The sequence below is a fragment of the Oncorhynchus gorbuscha genome, linkage group LG12 (assembly GCF_021184085.1).
Source record: "Oncorhynchus gorbuscha isolate QuinsamMale2020 ecotype Even-year linkage group LG12, OgorEven_v1.0, whole genome shotgun sequence".
Lineage (NCBI taxonomy): Eukaryota > Metazoa > Chordata > Actinopteri > Salmoniformes > Salmonidae > Oncorhynchus > Oncorhynchus gorbuscha.
The window spans coordinates 17,484,793-17,502,263 of NC_060184.1; the positions used below are offsets into that span (position 1 = coordinate 17,484,793).

At 40.4% G+C, this 17,471-nt stretch overlaps 1 protein-coding gene across 2 annotated transcripts; it reads right to left on the minus strand.

Annotated features, from left to right (window-relative positions):
* Positions 1 to 222: 222 nt before the first annotated feature.
* On the minus strand, positions 223 to 16,818 carry ndufaf7 (NADH:ubiquinone oxidoreductase complex assembly factor 7). Of its 2 annotated transcripts, XM_046291261.1 has the most exons (11): positions 16,555 to 16,818; positions 15,887 to 15,972; positions 15,616 to 15,779; positions 13,723 to 13,803; positions 13,440 to 13,550; positions 12,892 to 13,105; positions 4,875 to 4,933; positions 4,631 to 4,744; positions 3,494 to 3,637; positions 1,678 to 1,851; positions 223 to 1,422 (listed from the first exon to the last, which is right to left on the minus strand). In XM_046291261.1, the coding sequence occupies exons 2-11, from the start codon at positions 15,954 to 15,956 to the stop codon at positions 1,183 to 1,185; spliced, it is 1,371 nt and encodes a 456-aa protein (XP_046147217.1). In that variant the 5' UTR covers positions 15,957 to 15,972; positions 16,555 to 16,818; the 3' UTR covers positions 223 to 1,182. The 2 variants fall into 2 exon arrangements, with proteins under 2 accessions (XP_046147217.1, XP_046147216.1); XM_046291260.1 differs by having other exon boundaries at positions 15,887 to 16,817.
* Positions 16,819 to 17,471: the final 653 nt, after the last annotated feature.

Genomic DNA, 17,471 nt, shown 5'->3' on the forward strand with positions numbered 1-17,471 from the left:
ATATGATATGACTCATTCAGTCTTTAATATGATGACTCATTAAGTCTTTAATATGATATGACTCATTCAGTCTTTAATATGATATGACTCATTCAGTCTTTAATATGATATGACTCATTCAGTCTTTAATATGATATGACTCATTCAGTCTTTAATATGATATGACTCATTCAGTCTTTAATATGATATGACTCATTCAGTCTTTAATATGATATGACTCATTCAGTCTTTAATATGATATGACTCATTCAGTCTTTAATATGATATGACTCATTCAGTCTTTAATATGATATGACTCATTCAGTCTTTAATATGATATGACTCATTCAGTCTTTAATATGATATGACTCATTCAGTCTTTAATATGATAGCTTTATGTTAGGGTCGCTCAGTTTTTTGGGCTGGTTATTATGGCTACGGTAATCGGCCTGTGTAATAGTATCCTTTAATTGCTACTGGTGCAGTGAGGGAGAGCCTGTCAGAGCAAAACACAGCATGCTGTGAGTGGCTGACTGTGTCCCAAATGACACCCTATTGCCTATGTAGTGCACAACTTTCGACCCGAGCCCATAGGGCTCTGTTCAAAAGTAGTGCACTATATAGGTAATAGGATGTCATCTGGGATGCATCGCTATCTACTAACTCCACGTTCACCAGATTGCTTCAAGATGTGGAGACAGCCAGGCACCACGTGGCCAAGGGCCATGAATGGTTTCCTATAGCTTCAGACACTGTGACATAGAGTGAAGTTCTTCTGACTGATCAAAGTTACATTGTCTACCACTCCCTCAGTGAGGCACGGTATGTTGGTCTAATGAACATGAAGATGATAGAGAAAGAGAAAGATGGCAACCACCATCTTCCCTCAGTGAGGCAAAGTACATAATTCTTAGGATTTTATCAGCACTTCAGTTAAACTTTTCAAACCAAAAGTCTTGTGTATTTAATCCTGTGTGGCTCAGACATGGCGCTTGAAATGCCAGGTTCGTGGGTTCGATTCCCACTGGGGACTAGTAAGAAAAAAAGTATGAAAATGTATGAACTCACTATTCTAAGTTGCTCTGGATAAGAATGTCTGCTAAATTATAAATGTATAATCAAGGTATAGTGCAACTTTTAAGTGAGTTGATACACAGCCTCTGCAGTGCAGAAGAACCCGTGGTGAGTCTCTATGTCTGTTCTTTACGAAAGGCCAAGCTCACTGAAGCCAGCCACAGGCAGGGGCGCTGGGCCCTTCTTGGGCACTGGGGCCATCTTCTTCCCCCCTTTGGACTGCTCAGGCTCGGGCCTGGTGAGCCGACTGTGGTTGAGCATGGTGAAGAACTGGAACCTCTCGCCCATCTTCAGGGGGTTGGTCAGCATGTCATAGCCCTGGATCAACTGGGCCCTTGTGGACGGGTCTGCACAGTTCCTCAGCAGCACCTGAAGACACAACATTGCACAACATTGCAATTAGACAAAGATAATTGAGTGGAGGGCAAAGTAAAAGTAAAATACCAAGTTATCTTGAAAGCCCCGATTGGCAGTTGAAAACCATGAGCTTCCACTTAACTTAATGCTTTGACAGAAACTGATACAGATGCAAGCGGATTGTTATGATTGTTTATATAGTGGTCACCTTAGCCCCATGTACAAAGAAGTGGAACAGGGAAGTGTGCACACAGGGTTCCTACTCACCTGTAAGCGTGTATCGATTCCCATATTTTTCAGGAAGTCTTTCTGAGAGACAGGGCCCATGCAGGCCACCGTAGCTCCAGCCATCCTCCTCAGGTAACTGTAGTCCACATCAGCAGTCAGGTCAGCAGAGCCGGGCGAGGCTAGGACATCATGGAGCTTATGACCTTTAAAACCCTGGGGGTGGGGGACAGGTGGTGTTTTGATGTTATGACAGAAATGGTAGACATGACTACTACAGTTCATTATTTGTGTATCGTTACATTTTCATTTGATTTAATTCATTTGTTAAAAAATTACATTGATCTGAAATCATTTCCTTTTTTATACCAAATCAGGTCTCTCCTCTCATGAGCAACGATTGATAACATTTTCATCTAGTTACATAAATGTGAGCCTGCCTGAAACATGGCTGCCTTGTTAACCTCTTGAAGCTAGGGGGCACTATTTCTATTTTTGAAAAAATAACGTTCCCAAAGTAAACGGCCTATTTCTCAGGACCAGATGCTAGAATATGCATATAATTGACACATTATGATAGAAAACACTCTAACGTTTCCAAAACTGTAAAAATATTGTCTGTGAGTATTACAGAACTGATATTGCAGGCAAAAGCCTGAGAACAATCCAATCAGGAAGTGACTCTTATTTTGAAAGCTCTGTGTTCCTATGCATCCCTATTGACCATTGAAAGGGATATCAATGAGATTCCTTTTTTCTATGGCTTCCCTAAGGTGTCTAAATTTTTTAGACATAGTTTCAAGCCTTTATTTTGAAGAATGAGCGTGAACAACCACATTACGTAAGTGGTCAGGTGGGGGCTCTCAGAGTGATTTTTGCTCAAAAGAGAGAGTCGGCCATTGTTTCCCCCGGTCCTAGTGAAAAGCCAACTGTCCCAGTTGATATATTATTGAATAGATATTTGAAAAACACCCTGAGGATTGATTATAAAAAACGTTTGCCATGTTTCTGTCGACATTATTGATATAATTTGGAATTTTTGTCTGTGTTGTCGTGACCGCTATTTCCGGTGGATTCCTGGGCATAACGCACCAAACTAACGGAGGTATTTGGATATAAAAGATATCTTTATAGAACAAAAGGAACATTTGCTGTCTAACTGGGAGTCTCGTGAGTGAAAACATCCGAAGATCAAAGGTAAACGGTTAATTTGATTGCTTTTCTGATTTTCGTGACCAAGCTTCCTGATGCTAAGTGTACATAATGCTATGCTAGGCTATAGATATACTTACACAAACACTTGTATTGCTTTCGCTGTAAAGCATAATTTCAAAATCTGAGACGACAGGGTGATTAACAAAAGGCTAAGCTGTGTTTCGCTATATTTCACTTGTGATTTCATGAATATTAATATTTTCTATAATTTTTTTTTGACGCTATGCTATTCAGCGTTGCTGATGGCAAATATACCGGATCCGGGATGGGTAGTTCTTTAACAGATGGAGTTCTGTGTATCCCTGTCTTTTGAAGGAGGGGGTCACTTGCTTGACCCCCCCCCCCCTTTTCATCACACACATCAGTGAGTCCCAAAGCCTGGAAGCCAGGCAGGGAGAGCCCACCCCTCTTAATAGGGGCCAGATGGGGCTGGGTTAGGGTGTAGCCCCAGGAACAGAACTGGAGGGTAGTTGACCCTGATTTCCGTGTGCCACCAGCAAAGGGCAAGAGAGGCATGTCGACTTCCTGCATCTGTTTCCTTGTAGCTGAGGCTCACTCGGCTAATCACTTTACCATACACACACACAGACCGTATTAAAACCAGCTGATAAACGGGCCACGTTGGAGACATGATGACACTCACTCTGAACGTGTCCATCTTGGTCCCGTCGTGCCCATAGTCAGCAATCAGTGCAGCACCCCCATCCTCGGTGATCCGATTGGCTAGGCGCTGGACGATGACCCCTCCCTCCGGGCAGACCTCCACGTGCCGTCTCTTTTCATCTGCCTAGGAGGTAAGGGGTTTCAGAACAAAAACAAGAGCGGCTCTGCTTACCTGTCTGGGTGAAGCAGGGGCCTGAGCACACACATCAGCAATCATACATGACTTTGCTTCCAATTCATCTCCACTTAGCAGCACTGGCTCTATGCCCCAAGGCATCACAAAACCAGGAGGGGTTAGCTTTGGTGGGTTAGGATAGATCCCAAATGGCACCCTATTCCCTCTATAGTGCATTACTTTTGATCAGAGCCCCATTGGGCCCGGCCAAAGTAGTGCACTATAAAGGGAATGGGGTGCAATTTGGGAAATACCCTTAGACTATCAGGTAACACATGTTGGGACATCTATGGGGAAAAAATAGACTAAAGTGGAGTATTAAAACCTATAGGCCTGTCTACTTGTAATTGAAAACCCCATTAGACCACAGAGATGACAGAGCAACAGATAAGATTATGTAGGGCTTTTAACTGGCGAGCGCAGAGAGAACAGTTAACAAACTCTACTACAGTATGTGGAACCCGGGATACACAGACAGTCAGGCAGGGGCAGCAGCCATTAGCCAGGATTTAAAACCAGTAAGGGGGTTTCACCCAAGTTCACTCATGATGTAAGGCTTTGGCAGGCTGTTCAAAGCCCCTGCACTCTTCTAGTGAAGCCAGATCAAATAGGTTGGTACTGTATATACTGCAGAAACACTGGTAATAAAAACCAGATGCTGCACAGATGTTCAAACTTTTAAGGAAAAAGGAGTTTGTCGAGCAATTTGACTGTGTTTGTGTCAATGTAGGCTTCAGCAAAGATATAACTGTTTTCAATCTAGGAGACATCCATTCACATTGAACATCAGCGATAGATACATTTTGATGAGTCCGATAAAATGCTTACAATCATTTTTATTTGAATCTTTCAACTGATACATACATACAAACTAAACGTGATAAGATTTTTTTATTTGTTTTTAAAGATGGTCTGAGTTAAGCATCGACATGCAGCACTCACCTGTATGAGTTGAGTAGAGGCCAGAGTGGGAGCTGGCACTATGACAAGCCTCAGCTTTCCCGGCTCATCTGGGTCAATATCCACCATCACCTCCCTCCAGCCCTTCTCTGTTCCCTGGGCCCACATCACAATCAATGCACAACACAATTCAATGGATCAAATGGTAATTACAATAACTTAATTCTTTGTGATCTGCTATCAAGATCTATATGTATAATCAAAACAGCTGGTGAAGTAAATGTACCTGGAATTTGTGGATGGGTAAGGCATCAAAGAACTCATGAGCGAGGTAGATGCTGAAGCCTGTTTGAAATAAAAAATGACAATAAATAGGACAGTAGATAGAATAAAAACTGTACCAGAGGCACACAACAAGTTAGAGGAAAAACAAAAAGAAATGGAGAAACGTATTCATGAAAGATCAAGTGTAATATATTATAAAAAATGAAGCAAACTGGATGGAACACGGGGAAAAATAAAATGCTACCAAAAAATATTTTACTGAAACTTCTGACAAATGATGGAGTCACCCATGAATCAAAAGATACACTGCTCAAAAAAATAAAGGGAACACTTAAACAACACAATGTAACTCCAAGTCAATCACACTTCTGTGAAATCAAACTGTCCACTTAGGAAGCAACACTGATTGACAATAAATTTCACCTGCTGTTGTGCAAATGGAATAGACAACAGGTGGAAATTATAGGCAACTAGCAAGACACCCCCAATAAAGGAGTGGTTCTGCAGGTGGTAACCACAGACCACTTCTCAGTTCCTATGCTTCCTGGCTGATGTTTTGGTCACTTTTGAATGCTGGCGTTGCTTTCACTCTAGTGAAAGCATGAGATAGAGTCTACAACCCACACAAGTGGCTCAGGTTGTGCAGCTCATCCAGGATGGCACATCAATGCGAGCTGTGGCAAGAAGGTTTGCTGTGTCTGTCAGCGTAGTGTCCAGAGCATGGAGGCACTACCAGGAGACAGGCCAGTAGATCAGGAGACGTGGAGGAGGCCGTAGGAGGGCAACACCCCAGCAGCAGGACCGCTACCTCCGCCTTTGTGCAAGGAGGAGCAGGAGGAGCACTGCCAGAGCCCTGCAAAATGACCTCTAGCAGGCCACAAATGTGCATGTGTCTGCTCAAACAGTCAGATGAGGGTGGTATGAGGGCCCGACGTCCACAGGTGGGGGTTGTGCTTACAGCCCAACACCGTGCAGGACGTTTGGCATTTGCCAGAGAACACCAAGATTGGCAAATTCGCCACTGGAGCCCTGTGCTCTTCACAGATGAAAGCAGGTTCACACTGAGCATGTGACAGACGTGACAGAGTCTGGAGACGCAGTGGAGAACGTTCTGCTGCCTGCAACATCCTCCAGCATGACCGGTTTGGCGGTGGGTCAGTCATGGTGTGGGGTGGCATTTCTTTGTGGGGCCGCACAGCCCTCCATGTGCTCGCCAGAGGTAGCCTTACTGCCATTAGGTACAGAGATGAGATCCTCAGACGCCTTGTGAGACCATATGCTGGTGCGGTTGGCCCTGGGTTCCTCCTAATGCAAGACAATGCTAGACCTCATGTGACTGGAGTGTGTCAGCAGTTCCTGCAAGAGGAAGGCATTGATGCTATGGACTGGCCCGCCCGTTCCCCAGACCTGAATCCAATTGAGCACATCTGGGACATCATGTCTCGCTCCATCCACTAACACCACGTTGCACCACAGACTGTCCATGAGTTGGTGGATGCTTTAGTCCAGGTCTGGGAGGAGATCCCTCAGGAGACCATCCACCAACCTCATCAGGAGCATGCCCAGGCATTGTAGGGAGATCATACAGGCACGTGGAGGCCACACACACTACTGAGCCTCATTTAGACTTGTTTTAAGGACATTACATCAAAGTTGGATCAGCCTGTAGTGTGGTTTTCCACTTTAATTTTGAGTGTGACTCGAAATCCAGACCTCCATGGGTTGATAAATTTTATTTCCATTGATCATTTGTGTGATTTTGTTGTCAGCACATTCAACTATGTAAAGAAAAAAGTATTTAATAAGAATATTTCATTCATTCAGATCTAGGATGTGTTATTTTAGTGTTCCCTTTATTTTTTTGAGCAGTGTATTTTGAAAGAGGAAGCAATTTTAAGCACGTTTTCACTTCAGTCTCCTCCATCTTCACTAACCGATGTTAACTGTAAGGATTTTTTTCTATTAATTATGTAAAATTAACAGCTGTACAGAAAGACTCATGTGAAGGCCAAATCACAGAGGAGGAACTTCTTGACACAATTAAAGCCTTTAAGTCTGGGAAAACTCCAGGGTTGGATGGCATACGAGTGGAGGTATACCAAATATTTTTTTGATATACTCAGAGGACAGTTATTAGCATGTTTTAACCACTCCTACAAAAATAATACTCAAGAAGGTGTGTTTTCATTATTTCTGAAACAGGATCCAAGTGGTAAATAAAAAGATCCAGTCCACTTAAAAAATTGGAGGCCCCTTACACTTTAGTGTAAGAATTAGCGCATAGAATAAAAAAGGTATTGTCGGATATTATTCACCCTAATCAGACAGGTTTTTTACAGGGACGATACATTGGAGATAATATAAGACAAGTACTGGAAACAATAGAACACTATGAAAAATCTTGGAAACCAGGCCTGGTATTCATAGCTGACTTTGAAAAAGCTTTTGATAAAGTACGACTGGAATTTATATATAAATGCCTGGAATATTTCTCTTATAAAATAGGTTAAAGTTATGTATAGTAACCTTAGGGGTAAAATAGTAAATAATGGCTACTTAGACTGTCAAGACGAGTAAAACAAGGTTGTCCACTATCGGCATATGTATTTATTATGGCCATCGAAAGGTTAGCTATTAAAGTCAGATCCAACAATCTTAAGGGCTTAAAAACAAAGTTGATTCATGCTTTCTTTTAAATCCACTATTTGGATCCCTCCACAGCCTCAAAGGATCTAGATACTTTTTCTAACCTCTCTCGATTAACCTCGTATTGGATCACAAAAACATTGTACTTTAACATTGCTGTGTAGTTTACCATTAAAAAGGTCTGTCGGTGATGTGGACATACTCGGTATACATATCCCGAAATAAATAAATTATCTTAATACAATATATTTGAATAGAAAGTTAGCAAAAATATATAACACTTTGTTACCATGGAAAGTAAAATACCTATACCTGTCTATTTGTGGAAAAATCCCCCTGATTAACTCTTAAATCATATCCCATTTTACTAATTTACTTATGGTTTTGCCTACACCTAGCGACCAGTTTTATAAATTATCTGAGCAAAATATATATTTTATTTGTAACGGCAAGCCAGACAAATTTTAAATGGGCCTATTTGTATAACAAATATGAATTCGGGGGGCAAAAACGATTCAATATTAAAGCATTAGACATTTTACTAGTTGTCAGTCACACAAGAGTTATATTTCAATCCAAACTGTTTCTCTAGCAGGTTCAAGAATGGCCTTTTCCCCTTTATTCAGATTACAACCTCATTTCCGGTTATTTCAAAATTAAATAATCTCCAAAATATCGCTATTTTTAAAACAAGCCATAGAAAATTGGTTTCAATTTCAGTTTAATCCACCAGAAAAGATAGAACAAATATTACAACATATGTTGTGGTTAAACTCAAATACACTAATTGATAAAAAAATATATATTTTCCCCCCCAAAATAAATAAACAGGTATAATCTCTGTAAAGGATATCAATAGGACTGGTGGAGTTATGTCAAATCTAACAAATATACAGTTGAAGAAGTCGGGAGTTTACTTACACCGTAGCCAAATACATGTAAACTCAGTTTTTCACAATTCCTGACATTTAATCAGAGTAAAAATTCCCTGTCTTAGGTCAGTTAGGATCACCACTATATTTTAGGAATGTGAAATTTCAGAATAATAGTAGAGAGAATTATTTATTTCAGCTTTGATTTCTTTCATCACATTCCCACTGGGTCAGAAGTTTACATACACTCAATTAGTATTTAGTAGCATTTCCTTTAAATTGTTTAACTTGGGTCAAACATTTCGGTTGGCCTTCCACAAGCTTCACACAATAAGTTGAGTGACTTTTGGCCCATTCCTCCTGACAGAGGTGGTGTAACTGAATCAGGTTTGTAGGCCTCCTTGCTCCCACGCGCTTTTTCAATTCTGCCTGCAAATTTTCTATAGGCTTGAGGTCAGGGCTTTGTAATGGCCACTCCAATACCTTGACTTTGTTGTCCTTAAGCCATTTTGCCACAACTTTGAACGTATGCTTGGGGTCATTGTAGCCTAGTGGTTAGAGCGTTGGACTAGTAACCGGAAGGTTGCGAGTTCAAACCCCCGAGCTGACAAGGTACAAATCTGTCGTTCTGCCCCTGAACAGGCAGTTAACCCACTGTTCCCAGAATGTGTTCTTAACTGAATTGCCTGGTTAAATAAAGGTATTAATAATAAAAAATAAAAAAATATATATATATATAAAAATTGTCCATTTGGAAGACCCATTTGCGACCAAGCTTTAACTTCCTGACTGATGTTGCTTCAATATATCCACATAATTTTCCTACCTCATGATGCCATCTATTTTGCAAAGTGCACCAGTCCCTCCTGCAGCAAAGCACCCCCAAAACATGATGCTGCCACCCCCGCGCTTCACGGTTGGGATGGTGTTCTTCGGCTTGCAAGCGCCCCCCTTTTTCCTCCAAACATAATGATGGTCATTCTGTCCAAACAGTTATGTTTTTGTTTCATCAGACCAGAGGACATTTCTCCAAAAAGCACAATCTTTGTCCCCATGTGCAGTTGCAAACCGTAGACTGGCTTTTTATGGCGGTTTTGGAGCAGTGGCTTCTTCCTTGCTGAGCGGCATTTCAGCTTATGTCGATATAGGACTCGTTTTTACTGTGGATATAGACACTTTTGTACCCGTTTCCTCCAGCATCTTCACAAGGTCCTTTGCTGTTGTTCTGGGATTAATTAGCACTTTTCGCACCAAAGTACATTAATCTCTAGGAGACAGAACATGTCTCCTTCCTGAGCAGTATGACGGCTGCGTGGTCCCATGATGTTTATACTTGCGTACTATTGTTTGTACAGATGAACGTGGTACCTTCAGGTGTTTGGAAATTGCTCCAAAGGATGAAACAGGCTTGTGAAGGTCTACAATTTTTCTTCTGAGGTCTTGGCTGATTTCCTTTGATTTGCCCATGATGTCAAGCAAAGAGGCACTGAGTTTGAAGGTAGGCATTGAAATACATCCACAGTTGCACCTCCAATTGACACAAATTGTGTCAATTAGCCTATCAGAAGCTTCTGAAGCCATGGCATCATTTTCTGGAATTTTCCAAGCTGTTTAAAGGCACAGTCAACTTAGTGTATGTAAACTTCTGACCCACTGGAATTGTGATACAGTGAATTAAAAGTGAAATAATCTATCTGGAAACAATTGTTGGAAAAATTACTTGTGTCAAAGTAAATGTCCTAACCTACTGCCAAAACTATAGTTTGTTAACAAGAAATTTGCGGAGTGGTTGAAAAATGAGTTTTAATGACTCCAACATAAGTGCATGTAAACTTCCGACCTCAACTGTATATGGAAATGTCTGCTCTACCCAAAATTACAACCAACTAATTGCAGCATTACTGCAAAAATGGAAGAGGCAAGTGGAAGGGGAAAAAAGTAAGGAACTAGTCTGTCGGCCCTGCATTGAAGACCAACATTTGTTAAAGAAATGTGACAAATAAAAAGTATACGAGTTTCATTTAAGGACTAAAAAAAATTGACAACTGTGTCATATAAATTGCAAAATAGTTGGGAAGTGATTCCCGATGTACCGATTCCATGGCACATTGTTTATGAACTCATATGCAAAACAATGCCGGATTCTAAACTCATAATTTTTCATTTAAAATGATTATTCAAAATTATTGCAACCAATAGAATGTTATATATTGTGGGGATACAACCATCCCAGTTCTGCAGATTTTCCTGCGAAGACAAAATCATTCGATTATTTGTTTTGGTACTGTCCTTGTGTAGCTTTTTATTGGTTGCAGGTCCAGAAATGGTTGAAGATGTGGAGCTAACTCTGCAGATAGCACTACTGGGTGATTTGAAAAGTCATAGTCAAATAGTCAATAATACTTTTAGCAAAAAAAGTGTATCTATAACTTACAATCTATAGAAACTGTGAGAATAGAAAGGTTCAGAACATTGTGAAACATCACAGAACAGTGGAAAAATATATGGCAAATAGAAATAGAAAATGGATGGTGTTCAGAGATAGATGGGAGGGGTTGAGTGGAGCTGAAGGGTGGGATTAAAAACAACAAGAAAACTAATGTCAAATCTGCTGTGTCTGTAAAATGTATATGGGTTCGGAACCTTTGTGAAACAGTAGTTCAAAATATATGGCAAAGTAGAAATACTGGATGGGATTCGGAGATGGATGGGAAGGGTTGATGGTAGCTGAAGGATGGGATTAAAAACCAACAAAACATAACTGTTGCATTGTTTCCGTAAAATGTATATAGTATGTATAAACTGGAAGTAGAAGCCTCAGTGTTGTTGTCCTTTAGTTTACTAAAATTAGGAGAGGTGTGGTAGGGTTAGGTTAAATAATAAAGGAAAATATATATATTTTTAAATATACACAGTACCAGTCAAAAGTTTGGACACACCTACTCATTCAAGGGTTTTTCTTTATTTGTACTAGTTCCTACATTGTAGAATAATAGTGAAGAAATAAAAACTATGAAATAACACATATGGAATCATGTAGTAACCAAACAAGTGTTAAACAAAACAAAATATTTTATATTTGAAATTCTTAAAAGTATCCATCCTTTGCCTTGATGACAGCTTTGCGCACTCTTGGCATTTCCTCAACCAGCTTCATGAGGTAGTCACCTGGAATGCATTTCAATTAACAAGTGTGCCTTGTTAATTTGTAGAGCTTCTTTCCTTCTTAATGCGTTGAGCCAATCAGTTTTGTTGTGACATGGTAGGGGTGGTATACAGAACATAGCCCTATTTAGTAAAATACCAAGTCCATATTATGGCAAGAACAGCTCAAATAAGCAAAGAGAAATTACAGTCCATCATTACTTTAAGACATGAAGGTCAGTCAATGCGGAAAATTTCAAGAACTTTGAAAGTTTCTTCAAGTGCAGTCGCAAAAACCATCAAGCGCTATGATGAAACTGGTACTCATGAGGACCACCACAGGAAAGGAAGACCCAGAGTTACCTCTGCTGCAGAGGATAAGTTCATTAGAGTTACTAGCCTCAGATTGAAGCCCAAATCAATTCTTCCCAGAGTTCAAGCAACAGACATCGTGAATAATGCCTTCATGGTCAAATTGCTGCAAAGAAAACACTACTAAAAGACAACAATTAGAAGAAGAGACATTTTTGGGCCAAGAAACAAGAACAATGTGTGGTTCCACCATGAAGCATGGAAGAGGAGGTGAAATGGTGCTTTGCTGGTAACACTGTCTGTGATTTATTCAGAATTCAAGGCACACTTAACCAGCATTCTCCAGCAATACGCCATCCCATTTGGTTTGCACCTAGTGGGACTATCACAGGACAATGACCCAACACACCTCCAGGCTGTGTAAGGGCTATTTGACCAAGGAGAGTTATGGAGTGCTGCATCAGATGACCTGGCCTCCACAATCACCCGACCTCAACCCAATTGAGATGGTTTGGAAAGAGTTGGACCGCAGAGTGAAGGAAAAGCAGTCAACAAGTACTCAGCATATGTGGGAACTCCATCAAGACTGTTGGAAAAGCATTCCAGGTGAAGCTGGTTGAGAGAATGCCAAGCGTGTGCAAAGCTGTCATCAAGGGAAAGGGTGGCTGCTTTGAAGAATCTAAAATAAAAAAAATTATATTGATTTGTTAACACTTTTTTGGTTACTACATGATATACGTGTATTTCATAGTTTTGATGTCTTTACTATTATTCTACAATGTAGAAAATAGATTTTTTTTTAAACAACAACCCTGGAATGAATAGGTGTCTGCAAACTTTTGACTGGTACTATATATATATATATATATATATATATAGATTTACAAAAATATATATGGGTGATTGGAAATGATAGAGAATTACATTGATGGAATCTACAATCTATCTGCACTATTAAAGCTGATCTAGCCCCTTAAACATGTTTCAATAATAATAACCCCCCCCCTCCCAATTTTTTATTTATTTTTTATTCTAGATTATTACCTCTGGGGACATCATCCAGGTTGCGGTACCAGGAGATGGGGAGGCCTGTGGTGGTGGTTCCATGGCGGTACACAGGCTCATCCTCGCTGGCTGACACCTGGCTCTGGTCTCCTGTTAGACACTGGGCCTGGACCTGGCTCAGCTTAGGACTCACCTCCACCAGGTGCACTGAGACTGCAGCCCCACCCAGGGCCCCACGCAGCTGACTGAAAACCTGAACAACACAGACACAGGGAGACAGACAGACAAACAGAGAGAGACAAACAGACAGGGTGTAGTTTAGTTCATTGGATCCTGGATTATGACTCACTGGTCTGAGTTTAAATGTCCTGATAAAATCCATGATGAGATTCAGGACAGGTTGTGACTGTCTAAAATCACGAGAAATATTTTGATGAAAAAAACAAGAACATTTCAATATATAACAGGCAAAATGGGGAAATGGCTCCCTCAACTGATCATAGATTGAACTGACATGTATACTGTGTACACATTCAACATTTTTGCCATTTAGTAAGATTTAGCAGCCCTGGACTGGACATACATACTCTGAGAATGTCATTGGCTAAGGAGCCTCTTCCTGGTCCAAACTCCACTAACTGGAAGCGACTGGGCTTCCCTGCTCCCATCCACTCACTCAAACACCAGATCCCCAGCAACTACAGGCAGAGAAGGGAGGAGCTCAAACCATTATCATCACTCAGGGCATTGGGACTGGAACAACATCAAGAGACTTGAACATTAAGAGACTGTTGATTGTGTATATGCATACTTATCTACTACACAACAATACATACATGTATTAAAATGTTGTTCTGGATAAATGCTTACCTCCCCAAATATCTGACTAATTTCTGGTGATGTGATGAAATCTCCATCTGGCCCAAGCATATCATTCTGCACATAATAGCCCTGGAACATGAAATAGAGCACTTCATCTCTGAAGCAAACATTTCTATAGAGTAATAGCATAGTCTGGCGGGTTTCTTTACTACAGTTGAAGTCGGAAGTTTACATATACCTTAGCCAAATACATTTAAACTCCGTTTTTCACAATTCCTGACATTTAATCAGAGTAAAATTTCCCCGTCGTAGATCAGTTAGGATCACCACTATATTTTAAGAATGTGAAATGTCAGAGTAATAGTAGAGAGAATGATTTATTTCAGCTTTGATTTCTTTCATTACATTCCCAGTGGGTCAGAAGTTTACACACACTCAATTAGTATTTGGTAGCATTGCCTTTACATTGTTTAACTTGGGTCAAACTTTTCATTTAGCCTTCCACAATAAGTTGGGTGAATTTTGGCCCATTCCTCCTGACAGAGGTGGTGAAACTGAGTCAGGTTTGTAGGCCTCCTTGCTCACACACACTTTTTCAATTCTCCCCACAAATGTTCTATAGGGTTGAGGTCAGGGCCTTGTGATGGCCACACCAATACCTTGACTTTGTTGTCCTAAAGCCATTTTGCCACAACTTTGGAAGTATGCTTGGGGTAATTGTCCATTTGGAAGACCCATTTACGAACAAGCTTTAACTTCCTGACTGATGTCTTGAAATGTTGCTTCAATATATCCACAATTTTTCTACCTCATGATGCCATCTATTTTGTGAAGTGCATCACTCCCTCCTGCTGCAAAGCACCCCCACAACATGATGCTGCCACCCCTGTGCTTCATGGTTGGGATGGTGTTCTTCAGCTTGCAAGCGGCCCCCTTTTTCCTCCAAACATAACAATGGTCATTATGGCCAAACAGTTCTATTTTTGTTTCATCAGACTAGAGGATATTTCTCCAAAAAGTATGATCTTTGTCCCCATGTGCAGTTGCAAACCGTAGTCTGGCTTATTATGGCGGTTTTGGAGCAGTGGCTTCTTCCTTGCTGAGCGGCCTTTCAGGTTATGTCGATTTTTGGACTTGTTTTACTGTGGATATAGATACTTTTGTGCCTGTTTCCTCCAGCATCTTCACAAGGTCCTTTGCTGTTGTTCTGGGATTGATTAGCACTTTTCGTTACCAAAGTACATTCATCTCTAGGAGACAGAACGTGTCTCCTTCCTGAGCGGTATGACGGGCTGCATGGTCCCATTGTGTTTATACTTGCTTACTATTGTTTGTACAGATGAACGTGGTACCTTCAGGCATTTGGAAATTGCTCCCAAGGATGAACCAGACAGAGGTCTACAATTTTTTTTCTGATGATGTCAAGCAAAGAGGCACTGAGTTTGAAGGTAGGCCTTGAAATACATTCACAGTTACACCTCCAATTGACTCAAATGATGTCAATTAGTTTATCAGAAGCTTCTAAAGCCATGACATAATTTTCTGGAATTTTCCAAGCTGTTTAAAGGCACAGTCAACTTAGTGTATGTAAACTTCTGACCCACTGGAATTGTGATAAGTTATTTCACTTATAATGCACTCTGTCTGTAAACAATTGTTGGAAAAATTACTTGTGCCACGCACCGACTTGCCAAAACTATAAGTTTGTTAACAAGAAATGTGTGGAGTGGTTGACAAACAAGTTTTAATGACTCCAACCTAAGTGTATGTAGACTTCCGACTTCAACTGTATGTATGTATGTATGTATGTATGTATGTATGTATGTATGTATGTATGTATGTATGTATGTATGTATGTATGTATGTATGTATGTATGTATGTATGTATGTATGTATGTATGTATGTATGTATGTACGTGTGTGTGTGTAACTAGTAGTTACCATGACTGGGTTGGTAAGAACCTCTCTCATGTACTCTGCCACTGAGATAGGACCTGTGGCTTTGATCTTGGAGGTTAGGTGTCTGAGCATCGAGTTTCCTGGCATTGGTTTCTCTGCTGAGCTGCTTGAGAAACTTTGGCTCTGTGCCACGCTCCATGATCTAACTGTAGAGTAGAAGACGTAAACAATAGAGCATATTAAATATAATTCGCTTAACTATCTGACGGCCTAAAGAGACTAAATAAAGACTAAATAAAGAAATCGCCCTTACCAAATAATGGTGGTGGACAAGGGCGGACAAGGACTCCTCTTAATCTCTGCAGTGCTCGAACAGTCCTCATTGAGACAGCAAGCTAGCTACAACAGTCAATAGTCAAACAATTCCCTACTGTAACTGTACTTCCCAGAAATTGTCATCAAGTCTGAATTTCACAGCAGGTGCTCGTGTTATCAAGTTAGCTATCTATCTAACGAAGATCGATAGCTGCACATGTAGCATGAGAGAAGTAAAAGCACAATCTCGAGGATCAGCTAAAGTGAACTCGTTTCATAAATACAATAACATGTCAAACTCTAGTTCATCTTTATATGACTGACTTTGGCAGATAATGTATTAATTACTCAAAGAACTCATTGGACATATTCAACAATCTAACTACCTACATTTGTGTGCAAGTACATCCGCCTTCTTACGGCAACAACAATTATGATTGGACAATTAACTAGTCGGGTAGTTGTAACAAAGCTTTTGATTGGATCATATTGACTTGTGAACGTCAGGTCAAACTGTCCTGTTCGACACATACAAATCCAAATAGAACCCGGACATTTCTTACAAATATAAGTATGCCGTTTTAGATTAAAATAGCTAATATTGTTCTGAAGTTTTAGTGAGTATAGACATCACAAGGATTTTATTTCAACAGGCAGTTACCGTACATTGTTCTTCCAGGTCCTGTCGTAATTTCTACAAGCGGCTGTCAGCATGGCACCAAAAGCAAAAGAACGTAAGGCGGCAGTAGCCAAAACAAATTATGTTCATGTGAAGGACGAGTTGGAAAATGACAACGATGAAGGAGAGGATGACGAAAAAGAAAACATCTATGGTGATAGTCCTCAACCGGACGACGAATTTAATTTGGACGAGGTTTTGCGTTTGGGTGGAACCCGAGTAAGTATCTGAGGCTAGCAAGCCAACTAACGTCACAAAATTAACCTTCGCAGTAAACCACAACTGCGACTTCTAAATCAAATCTAATTTGATTGGTCACTTACACATGGTTAGCAGATGTTATTGCGAGTGTAGCGAAATGCTTATGCTTCTAAATCTGACAGTGCAGTAGTATCTAACAGGTCATATCTAACAATTCCACAACAAAACCTAATATCTAACAAATTCCACAACAAAACGTAATACACACAATCTAGTAAAGGTATAGGATGAGAATATATAAGTATAAAATAAGGGTGAGGGTTAATAAGGGTTACATTTGGTTTAAATAATGCAAAAACAAAGTTTTGGAGAAGAAAGTAAAAGTGCAATGTGTGCTATGTAAGAAAGCTAACGTTTAAGTTCCTTGCTCAGAACATGAGAACATATGAAAGCTGGTGGTTCCTTTTAACATGAGTCTTCAATATTCCCAGGTAAGAAGTTTTAGGTTGTAGTTATTATAGGACAATTTCTCTCTACCATTTATATTTCATATACCTTTGACTATTGGATGTTCTTATAGGCACTTTAGTGTTGCCAGTGTAACAGTATAGCTTCCGACCCTCTGCTCGCCACTACCTGGGCTCGAACCAGGAACACATCGACAACAGCAACCCTCGAAGCAGCGTTACCATGCAGAGCAGGG